The following is a 16,588-nucleotide window of genomic DNA, read 5'->3' as shown; positions in this document are numbered from 1 at the left end:
ATATACCCGGTGCCTCTGTGTCTCCGGAAGCTGCTGGAGGAGTACGGCCTCCCATTGAAGGAATCCGTTTATTCGTATCTGGCTATAGACCGTACTGCTCGGGACCTCCATTGTTGGTCCCCGGACCCTGGGCCACCGAAGTATCACCTTCGGGTAGTGTCTTCGTCATCCCTTGCACCACTTGTTGATCAGTGGAGACCCTCCGCGACGATACCTCAAAGTCGTCTGTCCTATTGGGCGAGGAGACCGGTGGAGGCGTCTCGCTTTACATCATCTCCGGGAGAAGGTCCCCCGAGGAAGAGGACTGTTCAAGAAGACTGTGTGCTGAACTGCAAAAGACATATATTCTGGATGTTACAAGAAAGGAACGAGACATGTTTAAAACACACTTGTTCACTTACGATTTGGCCTGAGGCTTGTCCTCATCATGGGACTACGCGATGATGTCATCCTCCAAGCCCGAGCCACCCATCAGAGACATCTTGCCTCGCTTAGGAGCCTTTTCCTCCCAATCTTCGGAGGCGGCCCTTTTCTTTCCATGGGAGGAAGAGACGTTGACCTCCCCTTCATTTTTGTCTTCGAACGATGGAACCTTGATTCCCCCAGACACAATGTCTGATATACCTTCAGGATGGAGGCCATCTTTGGTCCTCCCACTCTCCGCTTTGCTCTCCTTCACGGGCATCTGGTATGGTGCCGGGGCCAGCATCCTTGTTAGTACGGGATCCGCTGAGCCTTCGGGAAGGGGGGCCGAACACCTACTTAGTTCTGCTTTATTTATCAAGCCCTGGTAGAAGATAATTTTCTCAGTAATGTATTACGACATACTTAACTACAAAGTGTTCGGAAGTCAAGTGCTTACCGGGGTATCTGGACGGTTGCAGTCGAGGCCGGCGTCCTCAGTGGTGTCCGACTAATGTTTTCGTTTCCCAAAAAACAAATTCCACATCCCTTTGTGCATGTTGCCGAAGAATTGTTGGAGGGTTCATGGTCCTTCCGGATTAAACTCCCACAGGCGGAGAGGCCTATGCTGGCATGTCAGAGTTCAGCAGACAAGATCGATGTCCTTCTCAATGAGGGTTCGGATGCTGCTCTGTAGAGTCTACACTTCGTCAACTGATCCCCAGTCCAGCCCCTTATTAATCCATGATGCAAGTTGTAACGGAGGGCTGGAACGGAACACAGGTATAGCTGCCCACTTGGTACTATGAGGTTCCGTGACGTAAAACCACTCTCGCTCCCATTGATTGGAAGTTTCGGTGAAGGAGCCTTTTGGCCAGAGAGTGTTGGTAAGCTTGCTTACTACAGACCGCCACAATCCGCCCGTTCCCTATCGACTACCTTCGGATTCACACTAAAGGTCTTGACCCATAGGCCGAAGTGTAGGGGGATTCAGAGGAAGGCCTCGCACGTGATGATAAATGCCGAGACGTGGAGAAGGGAATCCGGAGTTAGATAGTGAAAATCTAGTTCGTAATAAAACATTAGCCCCCAGACGAAGGGGTGGAGAGCGAATCCTAGCCCTCGGAGGAAGTGAGAGATGAATACGACCCTCTCGCCGTATCTGGGGGTCGGAATAACCTGTCCTTGAGCAGGAAGCATGTGGGAAATCTCCGCGGTTAGGTATCTAGCCGCTCGAAGCTTTGCAATATCATCCTCTGTAACGTAGGAAGCCATCCATCGACCTTGAGGGCTGGGTCTGGACATGATGGGGAAGCTTGGGGCAATGAATTCGAACCTTGGGTGCTATAACTCGAGGTTGGAAAGGCTGAGGAGAGGTTTGGTGTAAAAAGACGGTCCTTGGTTCCTTTATAAAGGCACCGGGTATTGAACGCCTCCTCCTAGGCCTGAAGACCTTCCTATTCCTAAGGAATCTTTCCAACAGAACGGTTGGGTTACCCCCGCTCGTATTAATGAGAATCCCGCAATAAGGGGACACTATCTCTGCTTCGACAGGACGTGCCAATAAAAACCACACCTCGAAACGTGGAACGGCGGGATAGGAAACGGTTCGAAATAAACAACCGGGCGAGCGTGATGTCACGTTATAAAAATTATCAGCAGATTGGACTCGTGAAATATTGTACTCTCTAAGGCTGTGATACTTGTGTTGCAGGTCTGGACACTGTCGTTTCGTCCGAAGACTATCTTGGAGTATTCGAAAAGGGGGAACCCGCCTTGAAATGCCGAAGACAATTTACGCACCGGACACCTCGTCATTGAAGCCTGGTTCAGGAGCTACTGAGGGAGTCATGGACTAAGGGGTCCTCGGGCGTCCGGCCTATTGGACATGGGCTGGACTAATGGGCTGTGAAGATTTAAGACCGAAGACTCTCTCCCGTGTCCGTATGGGATCCTCCTTGGCGTGGAAGGCAAGCTTGGCAACCAAATATGAAGATTCCTTTCTCTGTAACCGACCTTGTACAACCCTAGTCCCCTCCGACGTCTATATAAACCGGATGGCTTAGTCCGGATCGATATACAATCATACTCATAGTCATACATGCTAGGCTTCTAGGGTTTAGCCATTACGATCTCGTGGTAGATCAACTCTTGTAATACTCATATCCATCAAGATCAATCAAGCATGAAGTAGGGTATTACCTTCATAGAGAGGGCCCGAACCTGGGTAAACATTGTGTCCCCTGTCTCCTGTTACCATCGACCGTAGACACACAATTCGAGACCCCCTACCCGAGATCCGCCGGTTTTGACACCGACAGACACACTCTCCCCGCTCGTTGATGTGCATCACCTAGATGGATTTTGCATGTGCATAGGAATTTTTTTTAAATACTATGTTCCCCAACAAAAATATGTATGCAGACATAAATAGAAATCACAAGTAAGTGCGAAGAGATATAACAGAGAGGACGGAACAATTACCAGTACAAAATTTGTTTCTCGAAGCAACATCTCTCATGAATCCCAGTCTCTGGCCAAAACTCTACTACAAGATCGCTACTCTCTAGTCTCTCCAACTTGCCACATGCAGACAGCCGTTGAGAGACAATGTTTAGAGGAAAATCTCTGCCAGCCGGCGCCTCTTCTGTGCTCCATTATTACATACCAAGTATGCATGCAGAGCTCTGGCTTGCCCAACCAACGCACGTCCTAGCTTCTGCTACCCTGCGTGCCCCCAATCTCCCACTGTGGATAGAAAAGGGTGCACGCAGAGAAGCACTAATTGGGTCGCCGCCACCACTCGCAAAATTCCGTCTGTCGCCCCTACATTTTATTTTGCAGCCACTTCAGGTAAAACGGATGGGGCGGCGGACCTTCAGTGTATGCATGCATATGCCCTTTAAACATCTACAAGTTATCAGTAATCAATATCCTTTTTGAAAGTGTGTCAGAAGCCAAAAACTGATGAAATGGCTTCGTGGAATAGGGTGAAAACTTACGGAGTATGGAGCCATCCTTACTCCTGTCATACACGTATTGAAGTGATGCCATCAGAGTACAATGGAAAAAGTACGAGGCAGAAGTTGCGGTTTCATTATGAAGATGATGTCATTATCTACATGAAAATTTTAACTCCAGCATAAAGAACATGATAAACAACTCTAAACTCTTTAATAACATACGCTATACAATTAATCAATAAAAGTATCAAATCCATATAGCATTGTCCATCGATACATGTTCCCAAGTTATACCTGGATAACGAACATCTTATAAGATTGGTACTACTCATAATGTAAACAAAAGAGCCACAAGTCTAAAACTCTATATACAACCATCATTAATATTCTAGTTATATCAATGGCATAAAAATATCAAAGTGCACTTCTATTTACAAATGATTTCTCTTGCTCCTTGGAGCGCCTCTCATTCATATCCATTTTTTTCAAGAGACATCCAGAGTAACATACAGATCACAAACAAATCAAGCAAGATAGGTATGATCAGTTCTCTAGAAAGCGAGAGGATGTACTGTAGAGAAATACAATACTATATGCCACTGTTTCAGTTTCTAGAAAAAGACCGAACTTTGAATTTGGCCTTCCAATTGCAGCTATGAGACGAATGGCTACATAGAATTCAAAACCCATAAAAAATGTAGAGGGATTGCGTCAAGAATTTAATGCGTGACAACTCCAAGAAATTAAATGGAACACAATCATTAGCATTATAGTTCATTTGGTAAATTATGCACCTTGGAATAAACTCCAGATCGAACAACTCCATTATTCTCTTGCATACCTGAATAATGAGGAGAGTCTTTGTCCCCGTTTGGTTTCGCTTTTTCAGCCGGATTCCACTGCAGGGCATCCAAATCATAAGCAAAGAGTGAACGGTTCCAAATGAGATGTCAAAGATCAACACCTCCAAACCAGGCTAGCTACCGCTAGAGATTATGACACCTAAAAGAATAAAACAATTCCAATAGCATTCAAATCAAGCTAGCTAATAGTCTTACAAAATATGCATTCTGGAAATTAGTCTTTCGTAAGGAATCCAAAGGAAAACTATGTATATTATCCAACTTCGTTACCTATGATTTCTGCTGACAAAGCATATACCAATCTCACCTCCATTGTGAATCTTTAAACGTGCAAATGACAGTTGATGCCATCATTCCTACAGATGTCATATGTGATGTAGTGCACTAGCAGTGCCCTCTGCACTCTCCTATCCCGGTCATGCTCCTTGTTGTTTCTACCACCATATCCCCAAAAATAGATGAAATCTTATTTCTATATGTGCTTACATACAACAAATGCTCCTAAGCTATACAATTCAAAGAAGAACAATTTTGAGATTTCTCAGTAGGGCATATCCAAGTATTGTGCACAACATAAGATAGTGAACTGAACACCATGTTTGGATACCAAGCCGGAATATATGCATGAGAAATCATAGAAATATTAAGAGAAGAATAGCAACCACGTGCATAAGAATTGACCAGAACAAATCATCGCTAAGAACCTCAGTGTATTTACTTTTAGGGGCTAGGGTTCTGCCCGGTCTTGGCCGGAGGCTGTAGGGGAAGGAGGGAACGGGGCGAGGGCTCGAATGCGGTGGCCGGCGGCGAGGCGCCGTCCTTGCGCGTGGGGCGGCGGCGGAGACAGGAGGCGGCTAGGGTTTTAGGGTTCCGGCTCCTCTGGGAGCCGGGCAATAGAAATAGTCTTATTGCTTAATTCTCAAATTAGTCTTACAAGTCGTATATATAACCACGATATGAAATAAAACTAAGATAACTTGAGGGCTAAGTTTGCCCAGTGGGCCTCCTACGGCCATAGACCTGGCCGGTCATAACATCTCTCCCCGCCTACGCAAACAGTTCGTCCTCGAGCTGAAAGTCGGGGTAGTGCTGGCGGAACTCCTCGCGCTGCTCACAAGTAGCGTCCTCCTCTGGTAGTCCACTCCACTGAATCACCACGTACCAGGAGCCTCGTCGCAGCTGAGCCTTCAATGCCTTCTCTGGCTCAGGAAGGAGACACCCGTCCGTGATCGGTGGAAGAGCCGGTGGTGCCGCGGGTGGCTCGCCGTGGAATGGCTTGAGCAGCCCGACATGGAAGACATCATGGATCCGCGCGCCTGCCGGAAGCTGAAGACGGTAAGCCACTTTCCCAATGCATTCCAGGATAGCAAAGGGACCGGCATAGCGAGGACCGAGCTTCCTCCTCGCACTTAGGTCCAAGGACTACGTAGAGCGATGAAGTAGATGCAGCCAGACCCAATCACCCACCGCGAACTCCGCCTCGCGATGGTGACCATCATAGTAATGTTTGGCCAACTGTTGGGCCTGTAGGAGCCGTTGCCGGACTTTCACGAGCATCTCATCACGGCTCCTCAGAAGAGCCCCGGCTGCCTCGGTCTGTGCCAAGGCTGGATCAACCAGAAGGATCGGCGGGGGTGGCCGGCCATACACCACCTCAAAGGGCGTAGCACGGAGGGCGAAGTGATAAGAGGTGTTGTAGCAGTACTCCGCCCACGAGAGCCAGTCCATCCATGCGCGAGGTCGATCACCTGTAACACAACGCAAATACATGGCAACCACCTTGTTAATGATCTCAGACTGGCCGTCCGTCTGAGGGTGAAAGGCGGTGCTCAGGCGTAGCTTCACATCCGCCAGCCGGAAAAGGTCGCGCCACACGTGTCCCGTGAACACGAGGTCCCGATCACTGACGATCGAAGAAGGGAACCCGTGGAGACGGACAATGCCATCGAAGAAGGCCGGCGCGACAGACGCCGCTGAATAGGGATGGCCAAGTGCGATGAAGTGAGCATACTTGGAGAAGCGATCGACCACTGTGAGAATGACGGACTTGCCGCCCACCTTGGGAAGGCCCTCGGTGAAGTCCATGGAGATGTCCGCCCATACCTGAGATGGGACCTCCAAGGACTGAAGCATGCCAGCCGGCCGTAGAGTCTCCATTTTGTTGCGCTCGCACGTCACACAAGACCGTACCCAGTCACGGACCAAGGCACGATCACCGGGAATGTAGAAGTCGGCGCGGAGATGATGGAGTGTCTTCTGCACCCCCTCATGGCCCGCCGAGTGGGCGAGGCGTAGCACCTGCTGGCGAAGATCGTCGTGCGCCGGAACGAAGACCCTGCGCCCATGGAGGAGCAGGCCATCGGCGAGGCGCCACGGCTCCTCCAGCTCTCCCGCCGCCAGATGCTGCTGCAGGAGGAGGGAGTCGGTCGCGGCAGGGGTCGCCTGTCGGATGTCGGCGTAGAGGGCGAAGGAGGGCCCGGTGATGATGCAGAAGGCCGCCCCCTCCGCCGCACCGTCGTCCACATCGGCGTCACGCCGAGACAGGGCGTCGGCAACGGTGTTAAGGCGACCCGGCCGGTACTCGACGGTGAAGTCAAAGCCAAAGAGTTTACTGATCCACTGGTGCTGGGGTACTATCGAGAGCCTCTGATCCAGCATGAACTTGAGGCTGTAATGGTCCGTGCGGATCCGGAAGGAACGACCCCAAAGATAGGGCCGCCAATGGCGTACTGCCTGCACCAACCCAATGAGCTCACGCTCATACGCCGCCAGCTTAAGATGGCGTGCGGCAAAGGGGCGGCTGAAGAAAGCGAGGGGTCCATCGCCCTGATGAAGGACCGCACCGAACCCCGCACCGGAGGCGTCGCAGTCGACGGTGAATGGAAGGTCGAAATCCGGCATCTGCAGGATGGGTCCCGTCGTGAGGGCCCCCTTGAGGGCCTCGAATGTTGTAGTGGCCTCCTCATCCCAAGAGAAGGCGTCGCGACGGAGAAGACGCGTGAGCGGGGCCGCGATTAGTCCAAATTCCCAGATGAACTTCCGGTAGTACCCCAGGAGGCCAAGGAACCCGCGAAGAGCCCGCGGAGACTGCGGAATCGGCCAGGCGGCGATGGCCGCCACCTTGTCAGCGTCCATGGCCACTCCCTCGGCCGAGATGACGTGGCCGAGGTAAGCGACAGAAGGCGTCCCGAACGAGCACTTCGAGCGCTTAAGATGAAGATGATGCGCCCGAAGCTCATTGAAGATGATAGCCACATGCTGGAGGTGCTCTGCCCACAAGGCACTGTAGATAAGAATGTCATCAAAGAAAACGAGCACAAACCGATGCAAGTCGGGTCGTAGGACATCATTCATCAAGGCCTAAAAGGTCACCGGGGCATTGGAGAGGCCAAACGGCATCACCAAGAACTCAAAGTGGCCATGTTGAGTCCGAAACGCCGTCTTGGCGATGTCATCCGGGTGCATGCGCACCTGATGATACCCGGACCGGAGATCCAGCTTGGTGAAGAAGCGCGCCCCATGCAGCTCATCGAGAAGCTCATCGACAACCGGAATAGGAAACTTGTCCTTCAATGTGAGAGCATCAAGGGCGCGGTAATCGATGCAGAAACGCCACGTGCCATCCGACTTACGAACGAGGAGGACCGGCGCTGTGAATGGTGACGTCGAGATGCGGATGATGCCGACGGCGAGCATGAGTGCACATTGCCGCTCCAACTCGTCCTTTTGCAGCTGCGGATACCGGTAAGGCCGTACGGCCATAGGGGCCGATCCCGGAAGGAGCTGAATATGGTGGTCGTAGATCCGGGCCGGTGGCAGGCCCTGTGGCTCCTCAAAGAGATCCCGGTGCTTCTGCAGGAGGTCGTCCAGGAGCGGATGCTCGGCCTCGGCGGCCGTCGCGGCCAGCTGAAGAGGGGGTGCGGGTGCGGCCCCCCCAATGCCGTCCCACCGAATGCGACGACCCAAATGCCAGAAGGTCATCGTCAGCGTGTCGAAGTCCCAGAGAATGGGACCCCACGTGCGCAAGAAGTCGACGCCGAGGATGAAGTCGAAGCAACCCAAATCGATGCCGGCGCAGGTGATGGTGAAGTGCTCGTCGCCGATAGTGAGGGGCACGTCGCGGGCGAGCCCGTGGCAGCGTAGACGGTCGCCATTAGCGACAGTGACCCGCAACTGCTCCCCTCCGGTCGGCTGTATTGCAAGGCGCCGCATGGTGGCCTCCGGCAGGAAATTATGCGTGGAACCTGTGTCCAGGAGGGCCACCAGGCGCTCGCCATGGATCATGACCGGTAAGAGCATCGTCCGTTCATCACGGATGCCGGCCAACGCGTGAAGTGACACCACGAGGGCGGTAGCCGGGGCAGGTGCGGGTGCCGCTGCGGGCTCCGCAAGGGCTGGGGCACCGAGGTCAACCTCCGGGGTGTCCTCCTCGGTCTCGTCCGTCATCTCCAAGTAGAAGAGGCGCGGGCAAACATGGCCCGGCGCATTGGGCGCATCGCAGTTGAAGCACAGGCCCAAGCGCCGGCGTTCCAGCTGCTCCGCCTGAGTAAGGCGCCTGAACGGCCGCGTCGATGCCGGGGTGGCTGCCGGGGCGGCGGTAGAGGACACCGGTGCTGCCGGAGGCGGCCGGGGAGGGGGGGGCTGGCGGCCCCCACATGGTGCGGATGGCCGCGTCAAAGCCTAGGCACGCTGCTCGAACGCTCGAGCATAGTACATGGCCGTCTGAAGGTCTTGTGGCCCCTTCATCTCGACGTCCACGCGGATGTGGTCGGGAAGGCCGCCGACGAAGAGCCCCGCCCGCTGTAAGGCTGTCACACCAGGCGCGTGGCACGCTAGTGCTTGGAAGCGGTCGACGAAATCCGGCACCGTGGAGGTGAAAGGCAGGCGGCCCAGCTCGGCCAAGCGGCTCCCGCGTACCGGTGGTCCGAACCGAAGAAGACATAGCTCGCGGAAGCGGTCCCACGGTGGCATGCCGCCCTCATCTTGCTTGAGGGCGTAGTACCATGTCTGGGTGGCCCCACGGAGATGGTAGGAAGCCGGCCAAGTGCGCTCCGACGCGGGCGTGCGCTGTCCACGGAAGAACTGGTCACACTGGTTGAGCCAGTTAAGCGGGTCGTCCAAACCGTCGTACGTGGCGAAGTCGATCTTTGCGAACCGGGGTGGCTGCTGGTGTGGCGCGCCCTGGCCCACTGCCTCGGCGGTACGAAGGGCTGATGACGGAGCTGGTCCAGGGTGGAAGGGCCGGCATAGTTCCCTGTGGCACCCGACGCCTCGGGCTGCAACTAGAACCCTGACGGTGGCCGAGCCTCCGTGGAAGCCGACGGCGGCCCGTGGAGCCACCCGGGAAGTGGTGACAGTGACAAAGGGAAGCAGACCTCCTGGATTGGAAGGCCGCTCGGCGAGGACCGGCCCAGGCTAGTGTTGGGCGGGGGCGGTGGTGGAACCTACACCGTTGCCGCCGGGAGGGACGACACGGTGGGGGACGGCGCGGGCGGCGGGGCCCAGGTCGGCCACTGCGGCCCCTGGGTGGTGGCGGGCGGCGCGGTGGGCGCCGCGAACGGCGTCGGCCACTGCGGCCAAGGTGGCGTCAAAGACGCCAGTGGGGGAAGCGCCGGGTAGCCACCGGTGATGGCCGCCGGTACTGAGTACCACGGCAGCGCCTGCTGGCCCGCGGCCGCGGCCGGATGAAGCGGTGGAGGCAGCCCGTACGGGCTCGCCAAGTAGAGGCGGATGCCCTGGACCGCGATGACCAGGTCGTTGAGGACGCCGGCCATAGCCTCCGGTGTGAACTGCGGCGGTGTTGGGGGAGGCAACGACGGTGGTTGCTGGATGGTGGTTTGCGGCTGGCCCTGGCCCGGCGTGGTGTCGGGTGCGGTGGAGATCGGCGCCGATAGGGAGGCCGTGGCGCCCGGCGACGCAGCGGCGGCGTTGGTGGAATCGGTGGCAGCGGCGGTGAGGGAGGCGTTGGGCAGCGGCGGCAGCGGTGGTGTCGGGTTTGGAGGTGATGAAGACATGGTCGAAACCCGGGAACCTGATACCAAGGTGTTAGGGGCTAGGGTTCTGCCCGATCTTGGCCGGAGGCTGTAGGGCAAGGAGGGAGCGGGGCGAGGGCTCGAACGCGGCGGCCGGCGGCGAGGCGCCGTCCTTGCGCGTGGGGCGGCGGCAGAGACAGGAGGCGGCTAGGGTTTTAGGGTTCCGGCTCCTCCGGGAGCCGGGCAATAGAAATAGTCGTATTACTTAATTCTCAAATTAGTCTTACAAGTCGTATATATAACCACGATATGAAATAAAACTAAGATAACTTGAGGGCTAAGTTTGCCCAGTGGGCCTCCTGCGGCCATAGACCTGGCCGGTCATAACATATACACACACAAAGGATCAGAAAGAGCTCTCTAGCTTACTATGGGTTAATTATCTCTCAGAGCTACTAAACAGTTAGACAATTCTTTGCATCAATTATGAAGATCCATGATTAACCCTTTCTCTTTGGATAGAGGTTGTTTCACTAATTCTCTTGATTGGTTCATTTTTCAAAGTTAGGAACAAGGTAGTACCATGACAAAAAATAAAAGCAAACACACCACAAAAAATATGACGTACCACCAGAAATTGATCATTGGATTATCGAAACATACCATTCCCCCTCGCTGGACGTTCAGAGGCGTGCGCGTCAGAGGATACCACCAATATGACCAACCTCGCCGATTCCAACACCAAATAGCTTATTCAACCCGTACTTTGTCTTCGGAAAGATGACAACTTCTTGGACATACCACAAAAATATTATGATGTTTACAAAAAGGTGGTCATAATCAACTCTAATTCAGAGTTGTACATTGAATATATAAGTGTTGATAATCTCTTGTAATTCAGAGCTAAATACGGTAGTATTGTATTATGAAATTGCACACAGCCTGTACATTGCACATACAGATGGCACCCACAGATTTCAGCATCCATTGCACTAAAAATATCACACAACGTGGCCTGCTACACTACTACTTGCTGCACAAATTTCATTCATCACACATTAGCATGCTGCATTACTACTTGCTGAAGCCATTGAGAACATTGAAGGCACAATCAACAAGAACATCACAAAATCGTGAAAGAGAGGGTCAAGGTGAAAGAGACCTTCGCCACCTGAATTTTTAATTAAAGAAAAATAGGGATTACAGAGCAATCAATTAGAAAATATCACAAACTGAATATGTCATAAAATGATAATATTTAGGCCAAAAAGTGAAAGAGTATAATGAGAAGGTCTAGCAAGTATATATATACTTCTGCTACAGCGCAATTTATGGTTACAGAGAAGATCTGTAGAGTCAACTCACAGAAAAGGGAGCCAAACAGGAAAATCCATCAGAGACAAATGGTCCTCAACCCATCCTTCAGATAGAAATGTTGGAATTGATATATACTCCCTCCGTAAAGAAATATAAGAGCGTTTAGATTACTAAAGTAGTGATCTAAATGTTCTTATATTTCTTTACAGAGGGAGTATTATAATAATTTCCTTTAAACTGCAGTTCTTATAAATGAGCTCCTTCACTGTCGGCTTTGTCATATTTAGGTGCAGTCAAGAAATTCCAACTCATAAGCTAGCAAAGCTCCACCCTGGATATGACAAAGTATGGGCATATTAAGCATTGCCTGCATGATTAATTGTAGCTAGTTAAATAGAATATGCCCGTGCTTACCATGAGGCCCAAACGGATAATATTTCAAATGCCCGTGGCAACGCAGTGACCAATGCTGTCAGCGGCCTGCAGAGGAGGCCCAAACTACAATCCCATAAAAAAAATAGCCAAAGGTATTATTGTCAGTTCGCACCTCACGTCACAGATTTACGAATTCCTCATGACTTTCAATAATGCATCCTCATCAAGTGAAGCTCTTAATACTCCAAGTATTCTTTCTATTTGACTAATTGTATATATGAGAAAATTCTGCATAGACTTAGAAGGGTAGTTGCTAGAGTGCAAAATCAAGCCTGTTTGGTGTCATCTAAGTAACAACCCTCTTCGAAAATGCTATCATTTTACAAACTTAGATTGGATTAATAACTGAGGACAAGAACGTGTAAATAATTATTTAATGATGGAAAAAAACATGTAATATAATGGTCAATGCTTACCTTTGGTCACGCACCCTCATACAAAATGTAACACCTTCACTTCTTGTTGTTCAAATAAACTTCTTAGACTTTTCATAATTAAATAAGAAAAAGGTGGCATAATAAGATTTATTGACTACTGAGTGGCATCTTGAAGCAACGTGATCTGAAGACATGCAAATGTGAATATTGATACCACACGCAAGTAGTTTCTAGGGAAATTCTTTCTACACCAGATGTTAACAACTTCACACTTACAAGTACTCCACGGATCGGCCACACTGTAGTATTGAATGTCGTAATGAAGCATCAGACCAGCTTGAATAATCAGATAAGAAAATCAAAAGAGAATGAAAAGAAATGAATCAACTAACTGATTTGTAGGCACCAAATTTGTTAGATTGGTGGAGAAATCTCAATTGTTATCAAGAAAAAGTTGCCACGCCCAACCAGACCTGCAGCAGAACACACAACACAACGTATTCAAAATCAGAAACTTGCAGATCAGGGGCCCCTCACGACTGACCTGGAGAATCAGGGGAAGATGTACATGAATTGTAAGAGGGAGAAGGAGAGGACTGTGGCGTGGGCCGACGACAGAGGATCCAATGGCGCCCCGATCCGCAGTATGGTCAGAGCAAGAAACGAACCTGACGGCGGCGGCGAATCGTTTGGTCGCCCGTGTGGGTGACCTCAGACCATCGCTGGCAGGTGGTCGCGGAGGGCGAGCGTGCATCATGGTGCCGATCTCCGCTGCCGCTCGCGAGATGGGAGAAAGAGGAGGAGTGCGACGTTGAATACGGTGTCTGTTGTAGCGGCGGCCAGATTGAATGGGGATAGCTCTACGTGGGAGACGAGCTTGAGAAACGAGGGGTAGAGTTAGGGGAAGGGATCAGCGGCAAGGGCCTGGCTCCCCTCATCGTCAGCGAATAGATCGGCGGCGGCGATCCAATCCGCGATGGCGGCTGGGGCATGGTTTATTTTTCTTTCGTGCGAGGGGGCCCGAAATTTTTATTATTGATAATTAATATTCCAGTAATTCTGAAACTAAGAAACACTAATGAGAAATTCGAAAAATAGGAAGGACGCTAGGAATAATAACGTCCAAGGCTGGACGCCAATACCAACAACGTCCAAAGCTAGACGCTCTTATAAACAACGTCCACTGTGTTTGGTTCGACCAGATCCTGTCCGGCTATCTCCGATATTCGACTTGTACCCTCAGCAACTTCCGCAGGACCAAAACTATACTCCGCCACCTCTAGCCCGCCGAAAATGGCACTCCAGCAACGCACCACCCTCATTTCGCTCCTCGTTATCCCTCTGCCAATTCCCATCGTCGTGCCTCGCTCGCAATGGTGATCCGCTAAACCCCTGTTGCTGCCGGGGCCGTGGTTGTCCATCTCCGACAGCCATATCCACCTCAGCGAGGACCGCCCCGACCTCTTCCCTGTTACGCTCGGAGCCATCTCTAGCAACACTAACTACTAACATGTCAGTGTGAGCCCTCTCTCCACCCTTTTCGCTCTCCTACACTAGGCATGCGTAACCGTGTGAGTGGATGCATTGTGAATTTGTGCATGAATATCTGTGCATGTTGGCATGAACTCGAGTTGTTTTCTACCGAAAAAGGCTCATGCCCTGCTTTATAGATAACGCAACGATCATACAACTTGACACCACACCATATACACCCGAGATAGGATACAACAATGCAAAATAACAGCGACACCACCACAACCCACTCCAAGATCGCAACAAGAATACAAAGAGAGTCCTGCAAGAAGCGGTCGGAGTGCTCCATCATGATAGAGGTGTCACAAAGAGACGACATTGCGCCCGAGGAATCATGGGCTCCAAGACGGTGCCTTCAGGAAGGGCACGACACCGGAGCACCGCCATCGCCGATTCAAAAAAATCATGGGTTTCACGAGCAAACCGAAGGAGGAGAGTAGCCGCAACGCCGCCTTCATGAAGGTAACCACGTCTACAGTTGCCGCTGCCATTGACCTGGTGCAAGCCAAACAAGGATTACCCTGTCGCACGCACTCTCCGCCTTCGAGACCACTATTGGTCGCTGAACACCGGACACCATGCCGCCCGCATGCCCATGGCAGGGGTAGCCGCCCGTAGCCTGCGCCACCCACGACCCACGCCGCCGCACCTAGTAGGCCGTGCCGGTCGCAGCCTGCACCGCCCATGCCACCATGCCGCCCGTCACACCGCCTCCACAACACCGCCTGTAACCGCTTCGGCACACCACCACGCCCATTTTCCAATGCGGTGTCCATTCCTGCTCGATCTGGCCCAAGCCTGACCTCCTGTGCATGGAAGACAAAACTTCCCCGTCGCCGCCTACGCCGACCGGGCTTCGGCCGGCCACGCCCTTTGTCAACCATTAGGGAGGAGGGAGAGTGGGAGGGGGAACCCTGACGACGGTGGCTAGGGCTACCCCCGATAGCTCACGGGAGCGACGCAGAAGGGAGAGGGGAAAGAGGGGAGGCCTCCTGACTAGCTCACCACTCGAGTTGCTTTCTTAGTAGCAAGGAGTGTACCAGAGCATACTGTCCATGGTTGAATTGCTAAAGGCTTTCGCCCTCAAGGCAGCCCAAAAAGCAATCAAGGCTTAGGTGTAGAATGCACAATTAGACTTTCTTATGACAGTTTTAGTAGCTAATGAATTAGAAATGCATACATTCATGTGTGTTAAGACTATTTCTCCTCTAATTTGGCAAAAGCAAACTGGTCTAGAATGGAACAAATGGGCATTTCAGTGATTTGTTATCGATGCCTCACAACCATCACAAAAAAACCAAAGCTCACATATTAAATCTATTAGAGGAAATACTCTCAATATAGTTAAAATAAGAGCACCTGACCGAACCACATAACTGGACGCTGTTTATAACAGCGTCCAGCCGTGGACATCATTCGCAATAGCGTCCAGCCTGGACCCCGTTGTCAATAGCGTCCTTCCTATTTTTCAAATTTCGGCCCTACCATTATCAATTTTCTAATTGCTGTCGTACTAGTTACTATTAATAATAAAATCGGCGAGGGGGCATCGATACGTGGTTCTCTTTCCATTTTTTTGGTTACCGGGAAGGTGGGAGGGGATCGATAGGGAGAGATGGGAAGGGAGACGAAAAAAACTCAACAAAAATAAACCGTGGATACTATTCATCAATTCAGACATTAAGAGTATATATATATATAAACACTATTCTGATTACCCAACATGAACTTCCCTCTGTAGGAACCCGACCTTCCGGCTATCTTCGCAACTGTGTCTCCCCGCGCGAATTATTCTGATTAGTTGTGTTCTATATAATGTAAGTGTAATCTAGAAATGGTTTTTAGCAACTAAATGCCTGTTTTAAATAGGAATCTCGCTCGTTGGCGGATGTTGCTCTCTGGTCGTGATGAACTTGCGTTTTTTGCAATTTTACTGCCTCAGTTGTTCGACCTGAACCTCCCCCTATGCTAGGTTGAACTTCCGCCAACATTGCCCAAATGTGGCTTGCGATATACCATTAGAAAGTTATGGACACGAGTATCATGACCCAAGTTAAACTTTTGCCAAAATCTAAGCCGTTGAAGAGTAGTTTTGAAAACCGTTTTTTCTTCATACAAAAACATGAATCATATTTTCGATGGCATTTCTAAACCGTTTGTCGGAATGAGGCAAATAATATTACGTTGGAAAGCTGCTGCAAAACCACTCCTTCCACATGTTGAAAGTTTTCTCTAATTCCCTATGGTTAAAGAGAAATTTGGAAAATCGTAAAATTTTACAAACCGAACAGCCAAGTTCGTATTTTCGATACCATTTTGAAACGTCTAATCCAATTGAGGCAAATATTGTCGGGTTGGAAAGCTTATGAAAACGCACAACTTTTCATGTTGAAAGTTTTTTCTAATTTTAAACGGTTTAAAAGTAATTTGGAAAACGGTACAAGTATCACTGAGTTCGTATTTTTGAGATAATTTTTTAACCATACGTCTGAATGCAGCAAACAACATGGCGTTGGTAAGCCTGAACAAATGCGAAACTTTTTGGTATATATTGTTTCTCCCAATTCGTTACTTTTTTGAGTCAATTTTGAAAATGGCTGAAAATGTATTTTTGCCGTAATTTCTGCAAACTTTATTGGAATGGGGCAAATAATATACCGATGAAAAACTACGAAAAATGCGTAACTTTTTCATGTTGATGATTTTCTCTGATTCCCAGCCGTTTT

At 50.8% G+C, this 16,588-nt stretch overlaps 1 protein-coding gene and 1 long non-coding RNA gene across 2 annotated transcripts; both read right to left on the bottom strand.

Moving 5' to 3' along the window:
* Positions 1 to 7,581: 7,581 nt before the first annotated feature.
* LOC147989983 (uncharacterized) lies at positions 7,582 to 8,676 on the bottom strand. Its single transcript, XM_087546680.1, has one exon. The coding sequence runs from the start codon at positions 8,672 to 8,674 to the stop codon at positions 7,589 to 7,591; it is 1,086 nt and encodes a 361-aa protein (XP_087402806.1). The 5' UTR covers positions 8,675 to 8,676; the 3' UTR covers positions 7,582 to 7,588.
* Positions 8,677 to 11,377: 2,701 nt separating this feature from the next.
* On the bottom strand, positions 11,378 to 13,299 carry LOC125546304 (uncharacterized). The gene is made up of 3 exons (XR_015618460.1): positions 12,998 to 13,299; positions 11,932 to 12,802; positions 11,378 to 11,848 (listed from the first exon to the last, which is right to left on the bottom strand). It is a non-coding gene; the product is annotated as an uncharacterized LOC125546304 (long non-coding RNA).
* Between the last annotated feature and the right edge of the window lie 3,289 nt (positions 13,300 to 16,588).

This window comes from Triticum urartu, chromosome 1A, assembly GCF_056163025.1.
Source record: "Triticum urartu cultivar PI428250 chromosome 1A, HENAU_Tu73, whole genome shotgun sequence".
Classification (NCBI taxonomy): domain Eukaryota; kingdom Viridiplantae; phylum Streptophyta; class Magnoliopsida; order Poales; family Poaceae; genus Triticum; species Triticum urartu.
This window is presented reverse-complemented; position numbering and strand designations above follow the sequence as displayed.

Excerpts from the sequence above, each read along its gene's own strand:
- LOC147989983 (XM_087546680.1), bottom strand. The coding sequence starts at position 8,674 with ATGACGGACGAGACCGAGGAGGACACCCCGGAGGTTGACCTCGGTGCC.